The following is a 17,025-nucleotide window of genomic DNA, read 5'->3' as shown; positions in this document are numbered from 1 at the left end:
AAAAAAAAAATAGGCAACCAACGATGGGGAATGAGTGTAATGACTGTGTGTATAGTTTAAAGTAAAATTGAAAATCTGACACGTCTTTTGGTTATGTAAAACATACTATGTAGGATACGTTTGTAGGTGTATTTTAAAAACAATGTAAATATATGTAACCTCAAGGGAAATAAAATTATAATTGAGCAACTCATAAAACCTTTTAAGATAATTGTTACAAAATATTTTAACAATGCAAATATGTTTTAAATCATAAATTGTCAGGAAATTAAATACAAAGTACACAAAAGTTTTTAATAATAATTTCTACATTTTTAAATTGTATTACAATGTAAGAAAATTAATCTAAACATTTCAAAGGACCAGCGTTATAAATAATTCACTTCCCATATTTTTTTATTTAACAGATACGGTGTTGATTACAAAGGTTAATGAGTGTTTTAGTGAAAACAACAGGTGCAGTTTTTTTTATAGATATTAGTGTGTTTCAGATGTTTTCCGATCCATTCCGTTGAGACATTATATCGTATACTTATAATTTATATATTATTGAATACTTAATCGGTAAACAATAATTATTATTTTTATGACTTTTAACTTGATACTATTATATTTAAGCTAATATGTTAACTATGCGTGTCTAATAAGTTATTTGTATTCCACAACAAATACAGTTGTAAATGTCAGCAGTGCTTGATTGCATATCAGCGCCAACAGTTCTCTGGTTCAGAGTCATCTCACAATGAACTGGCTGGAAAAATTCTCTGAAGCTTTGGCTTTAAGTTTGAACATCTCTATATTATGGTTACCGCTTATCATGCTGCTAACTTTCCGGCTCTACAAATTGTTTCGGGATAAACGTGCGATCGAACGGCAAAAACAAATGTCACTACTACCGAGCTTAACAAAAACCTACTGGGAAGTTCTCAAGAACGCGTTTAGCGCCGCTAGATTGAGCCCTCAAGGTAATATTTTTGTGAAGTATTAAGCAATTTTCCATTATTAGTGGAAGCCTAAAAATTATCCAAAAATAATTATCCAAAACTATTTTACTCTAATTATTTTAGCTTATTTTTATGTTTGAAAATTAATTTACCGTAAAGGGGGAATAGTTGATCGAGTTAGGTAAGGTCTATATAGTTTTACACCTTAAAGTAATTGAAAAATGTATTGTTTTAGTTAGAAAAAGTATGCTGTTAACAGTAAAATAAAAATTGAGAAGATTATTTCATTACTATAGCTATACAAAAATAACTAATCGAGTAGACAATTTGGATTTACTTAACATTTTAACATTACTTCAACTTATTAATGAGTTAGTGTCTAGAAAACAAATAATGTAGGTATTAAATATGGCTTTTATGGAATTCAGTAATTTTTTAAATATTTCTTACGAGAATTGTACAACAAACACAGAAAGTGCTTATAAACTAAAACTTTTTAACTTATAATTTATTCAATATATCATAGGATTTAATGAGAATTTTTTTTTTCTTAAATTTACTGTTTTTTATACAATGTGATCTCAATTTTTCACACTACCTATTTGTGAGTTTAAAACTTATAATTATTTAAAAAAAGTTATCCAAAACTGATTATCGACTAGTCACAATATTTTCAGTACTGAATTATTCTTAATTGAAAAAGTTGATGAAATGTATGCGTTACGATTTACAATTCAAAAGTTGCTATCAAAAGAAGTAAGTTATGAGTCAGTTAAAACTCTTTTCATATAGCCATTTAAAGTTTCTGTTTTTTTTTAACTTGTTCAACCTGAAATTATACATTCAGTGTACTTTATTAACTCTATACCATAATTAAATAACCTTACAATAAAAACAGATAGCATAAATTATCTATCATAATTTATATGGTTTTGGAAATCGCCATATAAGTTTGTTTGATAAAAAGTTTCAAATATTGGGCAGGAGAAAAGGTTGAATGTAGTATTATTTTTATCTGTGTGCACTTAGTTTCCCTCCCATGTTAATTTTTAAACTATAACAACTCTAATAATAGTTGTTTAAAACTGGTTGTCATAATTATTAGTATATTATTCTCAATTTAAAAAGTTAATAAATTGTACGCGTTACGATGAAAGTGTCAAAAATTGCTATAAAAAAAAAAGTCAGTTAATTGGGGGGTTGTGGAAACTAATGAAATTGTAAAAAAATTGAGGTGAAATTGTATAAAAAGAATATAATTAATTAATATAATTGAGTTTCGGTAAAATGCTCATCGAGTATAGTCATCAAGTCTTCATTGACGTACCTATTGTGAATCATTTAGTATAATTTAACAAAAAAAAAAAAATTATTGCGTTGCCGAAAATGTAATTACATGACCATCCGAAATTTTCAGCTGTGTTACCCTATTACTCCAGCATGCTTAAAATACTTGGACCATTAGTACGCATAAATGCTATAATACGTGACTACGTCATTATAAACGATCCCGACGACATAAAGGTATGCAAGTTAATAGTTACATTGTTTCTAATACTTAATATTAGAATAGATGTGTATTTGCCATAAAGATATTGTTGTCCAGTACTGAACACATCACCAAAGGACCGGATTACAGGATGCTCGAGCCCTGGTTGAACAAAGGGCTTCTGACCAGCACCGGTATGATCTGTCGCCCACTCGTGGCCTGTATCGAATATTAAACGGTCGTTTTATATTATTAAACACCTACGGTAATGTTTTAGATGAAAAATGGCAAGCGCGAAGAAAGTTACTGACCAGCACGTTTCACTTTAAAATTTTAGAAACGTATATACCATCTTTTAACAAGCATGCACACACTTTAGTGCAAAACCTTGGCAAAGCATCGAAAAACGATGAACTTATCACGAACATAAGTTCTCACGTGACTCTATGCGCTTTAGATATTGTATGCGGTAAGCTGCTTTTTTTTTTTAATTTATAGATTAATAATAAATAATGTTACCCCTGTCTGGTGGGCAGTGCTTGAATTTGGAGCATAAATGGGGAGGTACGCTGGTATTAGTTTAAATTTCAGCGTTCCTCAGAACACAAATTAGTAGTCACCGTAGAAAAGGTTTTGATTTGAGGTGCATTTCTCACAATAACCAATAACGTTTTTTCAAAATATTATCTCCAAAAATTGTAGCTATTTTTTTTTTGTTATGTCGGGTTCAGTAAGTTTTATTTTTTTTTATATCTTACATAAATTTAACTATACAACTAAATTAAATATCGAATAAAAATGCACTGTCAATTTAATTAGTCCGGTATTGTTGTAACACAAAAACCTTATATTTTGTCAAACATATTATATTAAATGCTTAGAGTTTGTCATCGACTACAGCCTTGAAAGAAAAAGACGGTTGAAGTAGTTAAAAAAAAAAATGCTATCATTATTAAAAATCGTATATTTGATGTTTGTTAAATTATATACACCGCATTTAATATTGATGTTATAGAAACAATACTGGGCGTGAGCTTAAGATCTCAAGAAGGACAATCCACAGATTACGTTAATGCAATAAAAACGTAAGTGTAATCAATTATAACAATAAGTATATATATATAAATGTATATATATATATATATACATACAGGGTGTAATGTAAAGTTCTACCAAGCTTCAAATGAGGCATTCAAGATGCTCTATGAGTACAATAAATGGTGTTCATTTTTTTTTTTAATTTAAAAATTATTTAAAATAGAACTCGTATTTCATTAAAAAAATTGTCTTACGAAAAAAATTATTTTAGATTTGAAATCGGGAGAAAAAATGTTGTTGAATTGATATGTAGCATGATTTTTTGCTATATGACCACACATACGTCCACAGGGTGGCCACCGAGTGAGTGGCCGGCATGTGACTAAAATCAACATAATATGGCATGCGACACATAATTTAATGTAAAATAATTCTAAGGAATTAAAAATAAAATTCTAACTGATAATGATGTGTCTCTTGCCATATGTTGGTTTCGGTCACATGCCGGCCACTCAGTGGCCACTCGGTGGACGCAAATGTGGCCAGATTTAAAAAAAAACATGTTACATATCAATTCCACAAGATTTTTTTTCCGATTTCAAATCTGAATATATTTTTTTAGTAAGACAATTTTATAATGAGATACGAGTTATATTTTAAATAATTTTATAATAAAAAAAAAATGAATACCATTTATTGCACCCATAGAGCATTCTGAATGTCTCATTTGAATCTCGGTAGAACTTTACATTACACCCTGTATATATATATATATATATATATATATATATATATATATATATATATATATGTATATATTATAATTAAAACTGTTTAAGCTTTCCCAAGTGTAAACATGGGAATAATTGGATATATTGTTTTACTAGCGTGTGTCGTATAGCCGTCAAAAGAATATTAACAATTTGGCTTTGGAGCGACACGATTTTCAACGTCAGCACTGGCGGTAGAGACTTTTATAAATCGTTAAAAGTACTGCATACGTTTACTGAAAATGTAATTATAGCACTATACAATCGACAGTTGTACACAAATGAATATATTTGTACTATGTTTAACGAAAATCTAATTTCAGATTATTCAAGAAAGAAAACAAAAACTTATTTATTCCGAAAATTTAATTGCCGGCACCGAGGGTTTGAAATTCTGTTTGTTTGTAATCGATATTTATTTTTTATGCACTAAATTTGAAATGCTGATATTATTTACAGAAAGAAAAAGAGTACATTCATTCCTGGACCTATTAATCGGCATTTCCAAAGAACATCCTAACTCGATGACAGATGCTGACGTCCGAGAAGAAGTAGACACTTTTCTTTTCGAAGGACACGATACCAGTTCAATAGCTATGACAATGGCATTGATTCACATTGGCATGAATCAAAACATCCAGGTGCTTAGTTTATTACTATAAATTTTACTTATCTAAAACGAAACGGTAATTTTTATCGCCGTTTTACAAACTATATATTAATAACTGATATTTTTATTTATTGATCAAAACGTTTTAGTTTAAAACCTTTTGAGACGGACTTTTAGGTGGCAAAGTAAATCAAACAGCAAAGTTAATAAAATTTGTTTAATACAATTTGATATTTAACTAAAAATGTTCAAGTCATATATTAACATAGAAAAAAAACATTCCTGATTGATATCAACAAATGTGTGTTTCAATTTTTACAACGCAATAATTGTTAAGCCAATTTTGTACAGATACACGTCTATGGCGTTAATCTAAAAGGAAGATTCTCTTTTCTGGTATCTAAGTGGTTTTAATCTGAAAGTACGTTTGTACAAAATTTAGATATCGAGACACTATCGAGATTTTGACATAAGCGGTTTTTGATAGTTGTTAGAAACTGAGTAACGAACATTAAATTTTACATGTTTTTAAAGTTTTATAATTGGCCAAATCAGTTGAATAAAAAATTATCAGAGTGAAAATCTATATATGGTCTCGAGCTTTAATTTTGTATAGACTTGATTTTACTCTAAATTTTCTCAGAAAAATACATCTCAAGTGGTATTTTTTAAATGAAAATCGAAGGTGCCCTTTTAAAATGTTTTACGAAACACCCTAAAAAAGAATGTGAGGGTCGGACCATTCATCATTATATTTACATCTTAACCTTTAATTATGTACCTAGGGATGATTTAACCAATCCCCCTCGATATAATATTGAAAAATTAATCTATTAAATTATTCATTTGTTGATATTGAAAAAACTTGTAGAAATGTTAGGACGGTGTTAAGAAATTTTCATATTTTCATAAAACAACTTAAACTACTACCGAGAGTTTAAAATAATGAAAACTCCCCACATTCCTGGCTGTGTAGATTTTTATCACATCCCATAAATCCATTCCAGATTATGTTGTTAAATCATAGCGTGGTTAGTGATATTATATGTGTGTCTATAATAAAGTCACACGGTTCTTTTGCAAAATATGTTGTCCAACAAAATACAACTATTATCACCTATTTTATTTTACTCCTTAATACTACACAGGATGACATCCGAGAAGAGCTTCATGGAATATTTGGTGACAGTCGTCGAGATGCTACAGTGGAAGACCTTAAAGCAATGCCGATACTAGAAAGAGTAATAAAAGAAACCATGAGACTTTACCCTAGTGTTTCGGGTATTATGAGAAAAATAAATCAACCATTACGTCTTAGTATGATTAAAAACTGAATTCTTATACTCGGCTATACAATTATCAAAATATTAATATTTTAGAAAATCATATAATACCTGCAGAATCTATTGTAGTCATCATAATTCATTTATTACATCGTGATGAGTCGATGTATCCGGACCCAGAAATGTTTAATCCCGATCGATTTTTACCAGACCAGTGTATCGATCGACACCCATTTGGATACATACCGTTTAGCGCAGGACCAAGGAACTGTATCGGTATGACATAATTAATAAACAAACTTGTCTAACAAAATCTATTTTGATTGTCATTTTATAAGATAAAATAAATTTACTGTTTGATATTTTAGGTCAGAAATTTGCAATGTATCAAATGAAGACTGTAATATCAACAGTTGTTAGATACATGAAATTGGAAACACTAGGAACGCAAAAAGATATTGTTGTTATTCCACAGTTGGTATTAAAAGCTGAGTCTTTGCCTAGTTTAAAAATAACATCACTTTTCAAAAATCATAAATAATGAGAATTAGGGTTGCTGTTGAGCACAAAAACATGCAAAAATAAAACTTCAGAACACAAGGTCCACTTAGATACTTCAAAGAATGTTATATTTGTAGATCATAGTAATAAGCAGTAGATAATAATAAAAGCAAATAATTTACTTAAATTAGTTAATATTATTTATTTAATATTTTTATTTTATTTATTACTTTTTTATATGGCTTATAACAATATCACTTTATCTGCCTTGAAAAACTTATAATATTATTTAAAATAAATTTACTAGAATGTAGTGAGAAGTGATATATTCGTTCTAATTCTCAGTTCTAAACACTTAAAATTAAACGTTACTATTATTATTAAGTTAGATTTTTATCGACCACATCGTTGGTAGTACAGTTGCATTTTTAAGTAAAATATATAAGGACGTTGACATTAAGGAATACCTATATTTTACAATATTTACAAAACAAAGAGATATTACCAGTATATTCATTGTGATTTAATTATGACCATATAACAATAGGTACGTATCGAATGATCTTAACTAGTCTGGACAACATTATTTTCGGATTTGTACATCCGGTTTACAATAAGATTCGTTATTGATACAACGATACAAACCGTAAGCGAACCTATACTGAATATTCTAAAAGCATCGATGATTCCTAGATTCTTGATTATATAACCTCCAACAAAATTTCCCATCGGAATACCTAAAAGAATACAAAATAACTGTAAATTAAATCAATATAATAATCATACGCAAATCAACAAAGCGTCCATAAAGATGAATATAAACTTAAAACACTGCAAACCTATGCCCTTCATTGCCATTCCATAAAATCCTTGCATCATCCCTTCTGCACCAACTGGAGCCAATTTAGCGGTATACGCGACTCCGGCAGAATACGGTAATGCAAAAGTGATTCCATGAAGTAATTCAACGCTCAAAGCAACCACCGGATTTTTAATAATCGAATAAAGACCAAATCTGATTGCAAAAAACACGAACCCCAATGAAAACACGTTCATATGACCCAACTTTTTGATTATATAACCTAGTAAATACAAGAAAACATTTATGCAATTCGCAATTATTATTTTGCCACGTCTACCAACATGAATTATTACTTACTTGAAATAAAAAAGAACGGCACTTCCCCTAAAAAACATTGTATAGTCTGAGAAAACCCTTGAATAGTTTTTATATAGGGTTCATATTCAGGATGATATAAATTGGTTATGTCTTCAAAATACCTAAATGCAGAATAAAACAAATTATTCATTGTTAATTGAAATTTTACAAGTTTAAAAAAATTGTTAACGGTTATTATTTTTTCCAAAATTATGATTTGGAATCTATAACTATATCGATGACACGGTGTACAGATATATACAGGGTGGTCATTTTATCGTCAACCACGCAATATCTCATACGGTTGATAAGAAATTGATTTTTATTTTATATTGTTTTTATTATACAATGTGATTCCAATTTTTTTTTGTTTTTACCTTCCTTCTAACTTAGTTTTTTTATGGCAAATTTTGAAACTTGAATGGTAACGCTTACATTTTATTAACATTATAAATTGAGAATAGTGGACTAAAATCAGTGCGCACTAACCATCCTAACCTCAAAACTTATAATTTTAAAAATAACCATGCAAAAATTGTTATCAACCAGTCAAAATGTTAAGTTAACTATTCTAAAAAAAAAGTTAAGTGTAGTTTAAAAAATAAAAATTATGGAAAATTGAGATAACATTTTATAAAAAATAAAAACAATGATACATTGTTTTTTAATTGTACGATATTATATTGAGTGGTTCGTGATAAAATGATTACCCTGCAAAAGCGCAATTTTAATTTTGTTTTGTTATTAGGTGAGGTATAAGAAATAATACTTAAAAGTCCTCTATACAATTTTTGTACGAATATTGGAACACAAAGATTGATATTTTCACTGTTAGAGGACTTGAAATTATTTTTATACGGAGTGATTCATTTTGGGTAAGACACTCATTTTCTCAGAATATATTAGTATTTTGAATAATTGTTTTTTTCAATATTTTTAGGTATACAATTTAATGGCATAACTCATTATCTTATATTTTTTTAAATATACACTTAAAAATATCAATTGATAACATTTTCTGTCGACTTTATTTTTGACGTTTGTATTAGGGCACAGCATTCATTTAACCGGTAAGTGTGTTGAAGTTTGACTAAATGTAATTTAATACAATACGAATTCAACTAGCGTTTTTAATTTAAGTTGAATAATTTTTCCGAAAACATTTCATCATTTTAAAATAAATGTTATCATGTCAGAATTATCTTAATGGTTTTGAGAATGAACAATTATATCAATTACTATGAAAATGATTTTTTAAATTGGATCCAAGACCTTACAATGATATAACAAGGTGTAACTTATAAAGTATTAAAGTATGTGTAAATATAAGGCATTCATTTCTAATGTGACATTATTCATGTGAATGTGTAATATCAATATTAATTAATTTTAATGAAAAGTGTGTTGTGTTATGATTAATTTCGAATAATAATTGATACCTGAATTTGTATATGTGAGTTGATAATACCCAACACATATGTTTAAATTAATTTTGAAAATATGAGTAATTATAGTATGCATTAATTAGTAATCACTTCTTAATAATATTGTTATTAATTTTACTTAAAACCTATGTAAGCATATTATTTTTAATTGATTAAATTTATCTAGGGTATATATAGTATCTTACCCAAATGTTGTGTGTCTAACATACAGTACGGAAATTTGACCATAAAGTTTTAGCTATAACTGAACATTTATTAATATACAATTCTTATCTCTTTAAAACGCTGTAGGTAATGCTATTAATTTGTAGTTATTAAATTCAGTAAATCAAGTAAATAGTTTTTTTCAACTGTTTAAAAAAAAATTAATTAAAATCAGTATTGTAGAGGTTGAAACATTTTAAATTTATTATAATTATTATGGTTTTCGTTTCATAATATTTTCAAAATAGTAATGTATTTTGACCTAATGTGTACCTAAAAATATTTTGAGAAATAAATATTGTTCAAAATATTAATATATTCCGAGAAAATCTTACCCAAAATTAATCACCCTGTATATATTATACGACATCGTCCCTGTAAATAAAAAAATCAAACTTATGATACCTGTGCGCTATACTATCGATGTGATATTGTATCTTACCAGAAGAGAAAATACTGAATAAAGGTATAAAAGAAACCGAACGAGATGGTTGCAATTATAAATACGATTACTCTAAAATCAGTTAAAACTCTTTTCATATCGCCATTAAAGTTTTCTGTTTTTTCAACTTGTTTAACCTAAAAATATACAGATTCATTAGTGTACTTTATTAAAAAGTATCCCTCTACCAAAATGATATCACCATACAACCATAACAGATGGTTTCGGAAATCGCCGTATTAATTTGTTCGATTGAACAAATTGAGTGAAACCAAAATTTATTCTTAGTACAGATTACCTTGATTTTAGCCGAAACGTAAATATCGAAGGCTACGCATACTATTGTTATCACGAATCCGGGTCTAAAGTCGTTATGATCTCGTCCTTTGCTAAACCAGTCGACGACCACGCCAGAAACCATAGAACTTATACCAAAACCAATTGCTCCCCAAACTACTTGGTGTCCGTATTCGTGTACATTGTCTCCTGGAGAAAAAATGATGATAGTCTTAATAACGATTAATGTCATAACAAAAAAAAAATGGATTAAAATTTATTACGTGCTGTCTGAGCGCGAAAACATTTATGATTAGTGAAGAAATACTTATCGACTAGGTGCATTCATATACCGAGTAGACTGACGCAGATCGTGTCCTCCATCAGCGACCGCATTGTAGATCCGAGGTAAAAGAAAAACAGTAAAAAAAAGAACACCCAGTACAGCGAAGTCTCAAATACGATCTCATCAGCGATACTCTCTGGCGCCGTTGCACCAGGTATGAATATCAATCCGAGAACTGCTATTGCTAAAAGCACCTCTCCAATGAGAAATATTGATTTTCGGCATTGGTAGCGGTCCGTGACGATCCCTATCACAGGCCGTACAACAACACTGGGTATCTGCATACCAGTCAAAGTGATTCCCATCGCAAATGCGGAATAACCTCGTTGTTTTCCAATTGTGGTAAAAAACGGTACAACAGGTGCGTAGGCTAATGTTAAAAATATAGAAATAAAACGTTGATAATTAATAAAAAAATCGCTACTACTTTTCAATGCAACAAAAAAAAAAAAAAATAAAGAACTCAATCTTTCTAAGATGTTTCGAATAACTATTTTTTGGCCAATTAGTTTTTTTTAAAATTATCTCGACAGTAAATTAATTAGCCTGAGAAAAATGAAATATTCGAAAAAAACTCGAAATCATTTGATCTCATTTTTTGTTTTTAGATTAAATTATAATTGTTCGAATAAAAACATCAGTCGTCGGTCATTTCAATAAATTTTCTTTTGCGGTTTTTCAAAGGCCATTAATTCTCATTACCGCAACACAAACCTGCTTCCATCTATCACTATCCTGTGCTACTGTATCTCCTTCCTGAATTCCAATTTCCACTAGACTCTCTGCGACTTTGTCTGTCCACCTTTGTTTAAGTAAGGTCAGCCGGCATAATCTACTTTCTAATTTGTCTACGAGTTTTAAAGTTTTAACTTTTACTGGCTATAAAATTGAGAAAAAGAGTCGGATCGAGTTGAAATGTATAAGAAACATTTATTTGATATTCCCCTATACGCCAAAAGTCTCAAATTAAAAATTATACCCATTTCCCATCACCCCCTCTCTAAATAAGGATGAAAGTTTCTTGTATTTTTTAGCTGTAATTTTTGAACCCTTTAGTTGAAAATTTGTCAGGATTTTATTTGTCACCCGCTGTTTACTACTTTAAAATAAAATCATTGGATACAATGGGTAGACCATTATTTATCACAATATATTATCTTTTAATCACTCCCAAAAAATTCCTTTTTTTAATTTTAGTTTTATTACAGAGTGAAGCCATAGATTACTATTCAGATACATACTATTCAGGGTGTCCCACAAAGATCTGACAAATGAAATAACTTTTGTTCTAGTGAATATTTTTAAATTGTTTTAATTTATGTATACTTATTTGCACTACAAGCACCACACTTTTTATTGCACTTAACTATTTTACTTTTTTTAATTATGTTTTTTATTTTTTTGTTACATTTTTGTTAAAAAAATTTAAAATAGTAATTTTATTAAGAATAATTTGCTGAAAATTTTGACTGGTTGTTAACCAGATTTAGGTAATTACTTTTTAAGTTACCAAAGGTAAAAGAATACGATGGGAGGTGTATTGCGGTAGAGTAAGCGCGTAGGGATATTTTTATTTAAGTGCATTAGTATCTAAACGCAAGTAATTACCCAAATCTGGTTATCGACCAGTCAACATTTTCAACAAATTATTTTTAATAAAATGGCTATCGTAAATTTAAAAAAAAATGAAACAAAAAAAAATAATTAGGTGCAATAAAAAAACGTAGTGCTTATAACGCAAATGAGTATTAAATAACTAAAAAAAAAAAATGTTAAAAATATTCTCTAAAACAAAAATTATTTTTACACTATTTACATTTATTGAGGTTACTCCCACTTGGATGTCTTGACTAGGTCGCCAACGTTTCGGAACACTTGCACGTTCCATCTTCAGAGCTGTGGTTTGATGTTGCTCGTACCGCGCTCTCCGGCACACTGACCGATTCGCTTCCGTGGGCGTAGGTTATATACCATACCCCCCACAGCATTCTTCGCTACCTCTTGCCGCTGACAGCTGTTTTCTACGGCCACGCCCCTTCGCCTTGACCGGCTACCGTATGACTGATTTTCGTTTCCGTTATCAATAGTTTCTTGCTGTATTTCCTCTTTGTCCCGTTTGGTCAAAGGCACAGTGGTAATTCCGTTTATAAGTGGATTGACCGAACGCATAGAACGAGTAGCAAGAAAATACAGTATAAGCACAGTTTACTCAACAGTGAAGAAATTGGAAGAATTTTTCCGGAGTCCAAAAGATGAACTACCGAAACTACAAACACCGGGAGTCTACAAACTTCAGTGTACCTGTGGTCATTCATACATCGGTCAACCTATTGAAGTACGTGCAAGAGAACACGAAACAAATTTGGACTACAAAACAACTGGAAAATGGACCATAGCATAACACGTGGGTCAAGAAGGTCATAGCGTAAACTTTGAAGAAATCAAGGTCCTGTCTCGAGAATCCCATTACTCGAAAGCATGGTGAGGGAAGCCATAGAAATCGAAAAATGCACAACAAACTTCAACCGAGAAGATGGTTGGAAATTGAGCAACACGTGGAAACTTGTGATATATCAATTAAAAAGAGGACCAAAGGAAACCAGAGACCAAACGGGACGAAGAGAGCCGGAAATACAGCAAAAAACTATTGATAACAAAAACGAAAATCAGTAATGCGGTAGCCGGCCAAGGCGAAGGGGCGTGGCCGTAGAAAACAGCGGTCAGCGGCAAGAGGAAGCGGAGAATGCTGTGGGGTTATGGTATATAACATACGCCCACGGAAGCGAATCGGTCAGTCTGCAGGAGAGCGCGGTACGAGCAATATCGAACCACAGCCCTGGAGATGGGACGTGCAAGTGTTCCGAAACGTTGGCGACCTAGTCAAGACATCCAAGTGGGAGTAACTTCAAGTCATGTAAATAGTGTAAATATAATACCCCACTCTAGTTTCAATCATTTTTTAAAAGTTATTTTATTTGTCGAATCATTGCGGTTAGGTTAGGTAGGTTAGGTTAGGTAGGTTAGGTTGCAGATAACTCACTGCTATAGCAAAAATGCCATGCGATATTTTACTATCGGTAAAGAGCGATAAGGGAATTGAAATTAATAAAAATGTATTTTATTACTACGACGACGACGGGCGATAACAGATCGCGACGGGAGTTGTGCGAAAGAAACCAGTTTTCCATCACGATTAAAAATAGACCAATATTTAGTTGAATTATAACAAATTAAAAAAAACAGTATGCTCATTATTTTAACGTTTTGCTTTTTAACAGAACCTTTCAACGTTCATCGTACATTTTAATACAATTTTTATTAACAAATTATATAATTAATATAGTTAGTATAGTTCTATTGTATTATGTTTATTATTATTAAGATCATTCTTTTAATAAGTAAATTATATGGAATTAAATTTATACATTTAAGTGTTGTAAAATTATTAATTTTGATTAGGTTTCTGTGAAGTTTTTTTTTTTTTTGAGCTCAGAATTTATACAAGATCATTTACATTCTATACACATTTTAACAATAAAAAAGCCAGTAGAATGGGGTTGGAGCATAGTGGAGACTAGGACGTCACAGGTGTACAGGCATATTTTAAATAAAAACGATAAAATTACTTTTAATGAAACGCTTTGACGCTTATTTTTAAATATTGCACATCACTTTAATAATTTCTTACTGTGCTTGGTTTTGACTGTACTGATTTGAACATAATAACCTATGATTCGCATCAAAGCGTTTATTTGTAAATGATTTTATTACTTTCAATTATAATAACTTTTGTAAGCCGGTGACCTCCTTGTCCCCAATATGATCTGTTCCCCACTATGCCCAACCCCACTGTATTAGCTTTTTCTATTGGTATCCATATTGGATAAATGGTAGTTATAATTTTTATATCTTACCGCCCCATGCGAAGAAATAGTTCATTTTCATAAAAAGTAAATCCATGTTGATTTTGCTGCCACATAGCATGATTAATTTTTCTCTACTTTCATAAAAATTTAATGGAAAACAATTTTAAATTAACAAATCGTGTTGTCAACTGAAATACTAAATACCTTATGATGTATTAACTAACTTGAGAGATAGCTTTCAATGATATGTGAATAATATGACATTTAATTGTTTGCTAAAATTGGCCTTCACGTGATTTGTAAAAAATGTTTATCTTATGATCTAGTATATAACTTGAGAGATAGTTTTCGATGGTATGTCCATAATATAACATTAAATTATTTGACAATATAATCTGCATTAAAAACACTTATGAGACTCAAGTGTAGTTTACAGAAAAACAGTTGGAAATTGTCAGAAGAGTACAATTGCTGATAATATTGGTCATAATACTCATAAAGTAGCTTTAAATTATGGTTCTGAATGAATAAGACACAACGATCAGATATGGCAATACGGTCAAAAAGAACACGAGTTATCTCCCGCTTCTAACTATTCAGATACGCCCAGACACGTTTTACTGTGATGTGAGCTTTTTTTGTGTCTTTTGTCGTACACTTGAATGACGCTTGTATTTTGGGTCGAACCTGAGTAATATTTATTTACTGACTTCAGAGTATAAATAGCCAGTGTTTCTAAACTCGTAGGGATTATACCATCGGTACACTTTGACCTAGAGCTAAGTATGAGAACTTAGTTGAGACAGTGACTGCTCCGTATTTACTTTATTGAGTTAAGAGACCAATTTATAACAAAGAAACCTATCATAAATAAACTCGGTGACTATTGTTATATTTTACACTTTCGTAATAATTAAGTTATTAAGGAAAAGGTAACTCTTTAAAAGTAAAAGTAAATAATAACTTCAAACGGATTTACGCACAAAATAATATATGATAAGCATTCAAACAAAAGTTAAAAGTACACAAACGATCATCAACGCGATACAAACACCCCTCGTATAAACGATAATACACGAGAGAGTGACCATTCCCCGGGCTAAGCCCAAGAGAGTGCCTCTTCTACATCACAATTTGTGCGGCTTTAAATAGTAGAAATAAATATAATTTTCGCTGTATAAACATATTAACTGTTTGCCATTTGGCCTAGATATATTGCTTAGTTTCATAATAACACTATTTTTCCTTGCTCCTACTACACTTTATACACTGTAACTTTTTTAATACTGGACCAATTTTTTTCAAGTGTTAACTCTGTAGATAACAAATTTCATGTACTACGAAAATAATAGGCCTGGATTATCGATGGCCGGATTACCGAGAGTCTACTGTATTTGGATTACATCATTACTAAAATATCGTACCTAGTTAATGTGATTAACCAGTTTTTTTTTTTTGTCTTAGCACACATAGATATTTAAATAGAGAGAGAGAACAACATTTGTTAAAATATAAAGCGGAGTGCCTGTCTACCAGGTTGGTTATAGTGACACGGTATACCTAGTATACCATTATAACCACAAAAACATCATAAATATGGTCCAAGGTTAGAATTTCGTAGCGGCGCTGTAGGTTGATGGCAGATCTACGGAGATTGTTTATATTCGTCAATTCTTCTTGAACGTCTTCGAGCAAGGGGTTTTGATTACCTCTAGGGGTCTGATTATTTTCCGTCGGTTTGTTTTCGTCTGTTTGATCTTCAGTGCTTCGTTCCATATTCAAAAAAATGGCTTGGCTTAAAGTTATTTTTCTAAGAAAGGTATTACATATTATATTTTAACAGCTTACTACACTCCATCTTTCCTGGCTGTCTGTGTAAAGAAACACAAAACATACAGAAAACACTATATGATGTGAACTACACTGGGCAGAGTATTCGTGGGTTTTATAATTCCCTAGAACACATATTTATTGCTCAACAAATGAATCTCTATTCGTATGTCGATGACGTGAAAACATAAAACACGAATTTTTCATGCATATTTTGGAATGACCCCAAGCCCAATAATATATCCATGTTAATATGCCATAACAATATAAAGAATTATTGACATTTTTATGTCTGCTTTGGCTCACAAACGGAAAAATCGACAGTTAATCATACACGGGGATGGAGATGTTAAATATTTTTAATTATGTTTTGTTTTCACAACGAACAAACTTGAATGAACGGATTGATTCAATATAATTAACCAAGTGAATGTTTCGCCTATTAATCGATTAATGCCAATTATTAAAAATTACTTAAAAACTTTTGGCCACAATAAAAAATTAATCATCACCTACCTTTCGAGTACCGTGGTTACCATTGTTACAAACCGAGTGTTTATTTTGGGTTAGCGACGAAAAATATTTCAAGTGGTATCAAGGCGTACGCAAGCCGGTAAAAATTAAAATATAATATGTAGTACCTATGTGAAAACATTTAATAGAGCCTTGCTAAAATTTCAAAAAAATACAAAGCATGTAAAGTAGGGTTGGTTGGATTTTTTTAAATCATTTAAGTTACATAGGTACTAGTACATAGCCGATCAATAAAAAAACCAGCTGTAAAAACGTGTATTGAATACATAGTTTTTTTTCAAGCAGTTT

The 17,025-nt window shown here is 30.5% G+C and overlaps 2 protein-coding genes across 2 annotated transcripts; one reads left to right on the top strand and one right to left on the bottom strand.

Annotated features, from left to right (window-relative positions):
- The first annotated feature begins 490 nt into the window (after nt 1-490).
- On the top strand, nt 491-6,730 carry LOC126837438 (cytochrome P450 4C1-like). Its single transcript, XM_050571341.1, has 12 exons — nt 491-564; nt 675-965; nt 2,362-2,468; nt 2,537-2,627; nt 2,711-2,902; nt 3,449-3,518; nt 4,359-4,485; nt 4,565-4,625; nt 4,701-4,882; nt 6,000-6,168; nt 6,231-6,410; nt 6,503-6,730. The coding sequence occupies exons 2-12, from the start codon at nt 743-745 to the stop codon at nt 6,673-6,675; spliced, it is 1,575 nt and encodes a 524-aa protein (XP_050427298.1). The 5' UTR covers nt 491-564; nt 675-742; the 3' UTR covers nt 6,676-6,730.
- Nucleotides 6,731-7,152: 422 nt separating this feature from the next.
- LOC126837439 (major facilitator superfamily domain-containing protein 6-like) lies at nt 7,153-14,548 on the bottom strand. Its single transcript, XM_050571342.1, has 7 exons — nt 14,422-14,548; nt 10,515-10,877; nt 10,184-10,371; nt 9,886-10,022; nt 7,795-7,916; nt 7,475-7,717; nt 7,153-7,372 (listed from the first exon to the last, which is right to left on the bottom strand). Exons 1-7 carry the CDS (start codon nt 14,489-14,491, stop codon nt 7,200-7,202), a joined length of 1,296 nt encoding a protein of 431 aa, XP_050427299.1. The 5' UTR covers nt 14,492-14,548; the 3' UTR covers nt 7,153-7,199.
- Between the last annotated feature and the right edge of the window lie 2,477 nt (nt 14,549-17,025).

The sequence above is a fragment of the Adelges cooleyi genome, unplaced genomic scaffold (assembly GCF_023614345.1).
Source record: "Adelges cooleyi isolate 19-005CV unplaced genomic scaffold, UGA_ACOO_1.1 ACOO_flye_CR_arks_rails_tigmint_CR_PRNA_249, whole genome shotgun sequence".
Lineage (NCBI taxonomy): Eukaryota > Metazoa > Arthropoda > Insecta > Hemiptera > Adelgidae > Adelges > Adelges cooleyi.
This window is presented reverse-complemented; position numbering and strand designations above follow the sequence as displayed.